The sequence below is a fragment of the Poecilia reticulata genome, linkage group LG8, assembly GCF_000633615.1.
Source record: "Poecilia reticulata strain Guanapo linkage group LG8, Guppy_female_1.0+MT, whole genome shotgun sequence".
Taxonomy (NCBI): Eukaryota; Metazoa; Chordata; class Actinopteri; order Cyprinodontiformes; family Poeciliidae; genus Poecilia; species Poecilia reticulata.
Window position 1 is genome coordinate 10,230,560 of NC_024338.1, and position 952 is coordinate 10,231,511.

General features: G+C 36.5%; 1 protein-coding gene across 1 annotated transcript in view; it reads right to left on the reverse strand.

The window, feature by feature from the left end:
• The window catches only part of flii (FLII actin remodeling protein), a 21,387-nt gene that overhangs the window by 8,495 nt on the left and 11,940 nt on the right, over window positions 1-952 (reverse strand). Inside the window, exons 13-15 of the mRNA XM_008415763.2 lie at window positions 389-398; window positions 165-333; window positions 6-95 (exon numbers count right to left, since the gene is read on the reverse strand). Of these exons, the coding sequence (XP_008413985.1) occupies window positions 6-95; window positions 165-333; window positions 389-398 (269 nt within the window). The remainder of the gene's footprint in view (window positions 1-5; window positions 96-164; window positions 334-388; window positions 399-952) is intronic.

A 952-nucleotide genomic window follows, 5' to 3' on the forward strand; every position in this document is an offset into this window, starting at 1 on the left:
CTTACCTCGGTGAGGGGCATGGCGGGCTGCCGGGGGAGGAACAGTGCCGTGAGGTCAGCCTTCATCTGGTCCTTCTGCTCCGCGTCCTTCTTCACCTGCGAGGAAACGCGTTAAAAATCGTGTCTTGTCTGTATTAAAATTWAAAAAAGAAAGCGATGTCTCACTTTGCCGTGCAGGTTATCATGTTGCTGCACAGTYTCAGCGGCTCTGGTGTAGTCCACCTTCAAAACGTCGTCCCAGTTCTTAAACTTGGATTTAAACACCTTAACAACGAGGAGGAGGAGAATTAAAACACACAAAGGGTTGAAAGGCACATTAATAATTAATTCAGGGCTGGGTGATTAATCGAATTTCTGAAAGATCTGATTTTTTATTTTTATTTTTCTACCCATGCTTTCCTTTGTTCAGGGTAATTTCAAGAAGCCCAAGGCAGCCATCTTGTTTGCTACGCTTGTTTTATGGCTTCTCTTTATTTCGACTTTGAATTCATGTCAACTCCACAATAGAGTATTAAGGCCAGGTTAAGGTTTTTATTTTGTTTTTTATTAGGAGAATGAAGTTATAATAATACAAGAATACAGTCGTACAACGGAATCAAAATAATAAAAGAATAAGGATATTTTAGGAGAACTCCATAGTTGGAGTTCTAAAATGCACGTAAATAAAAAAAATGGGGGATGTTAACCATCTTGTGAAATTTGGCATAAGTTTTACAGAAAATACTTAACTTTAGAATCAAATTATTATCAGTAGAAGAACTTTGAAACAGTTGTGCAAACAACTGTCTGTTTAAAAGAAACAACTAAGCTGCTGACGTCAGGTTCTGATGACTCCAATAAAAGCTTTTTTCTCATTAAAACTTTTTTTTGCAATTTTAAGTCGTTTTTTTCTGGTAAATTTGTGTCTTCTTTTTCTGCTAATATGACAATATTCTCGTAACTAAACAAATATT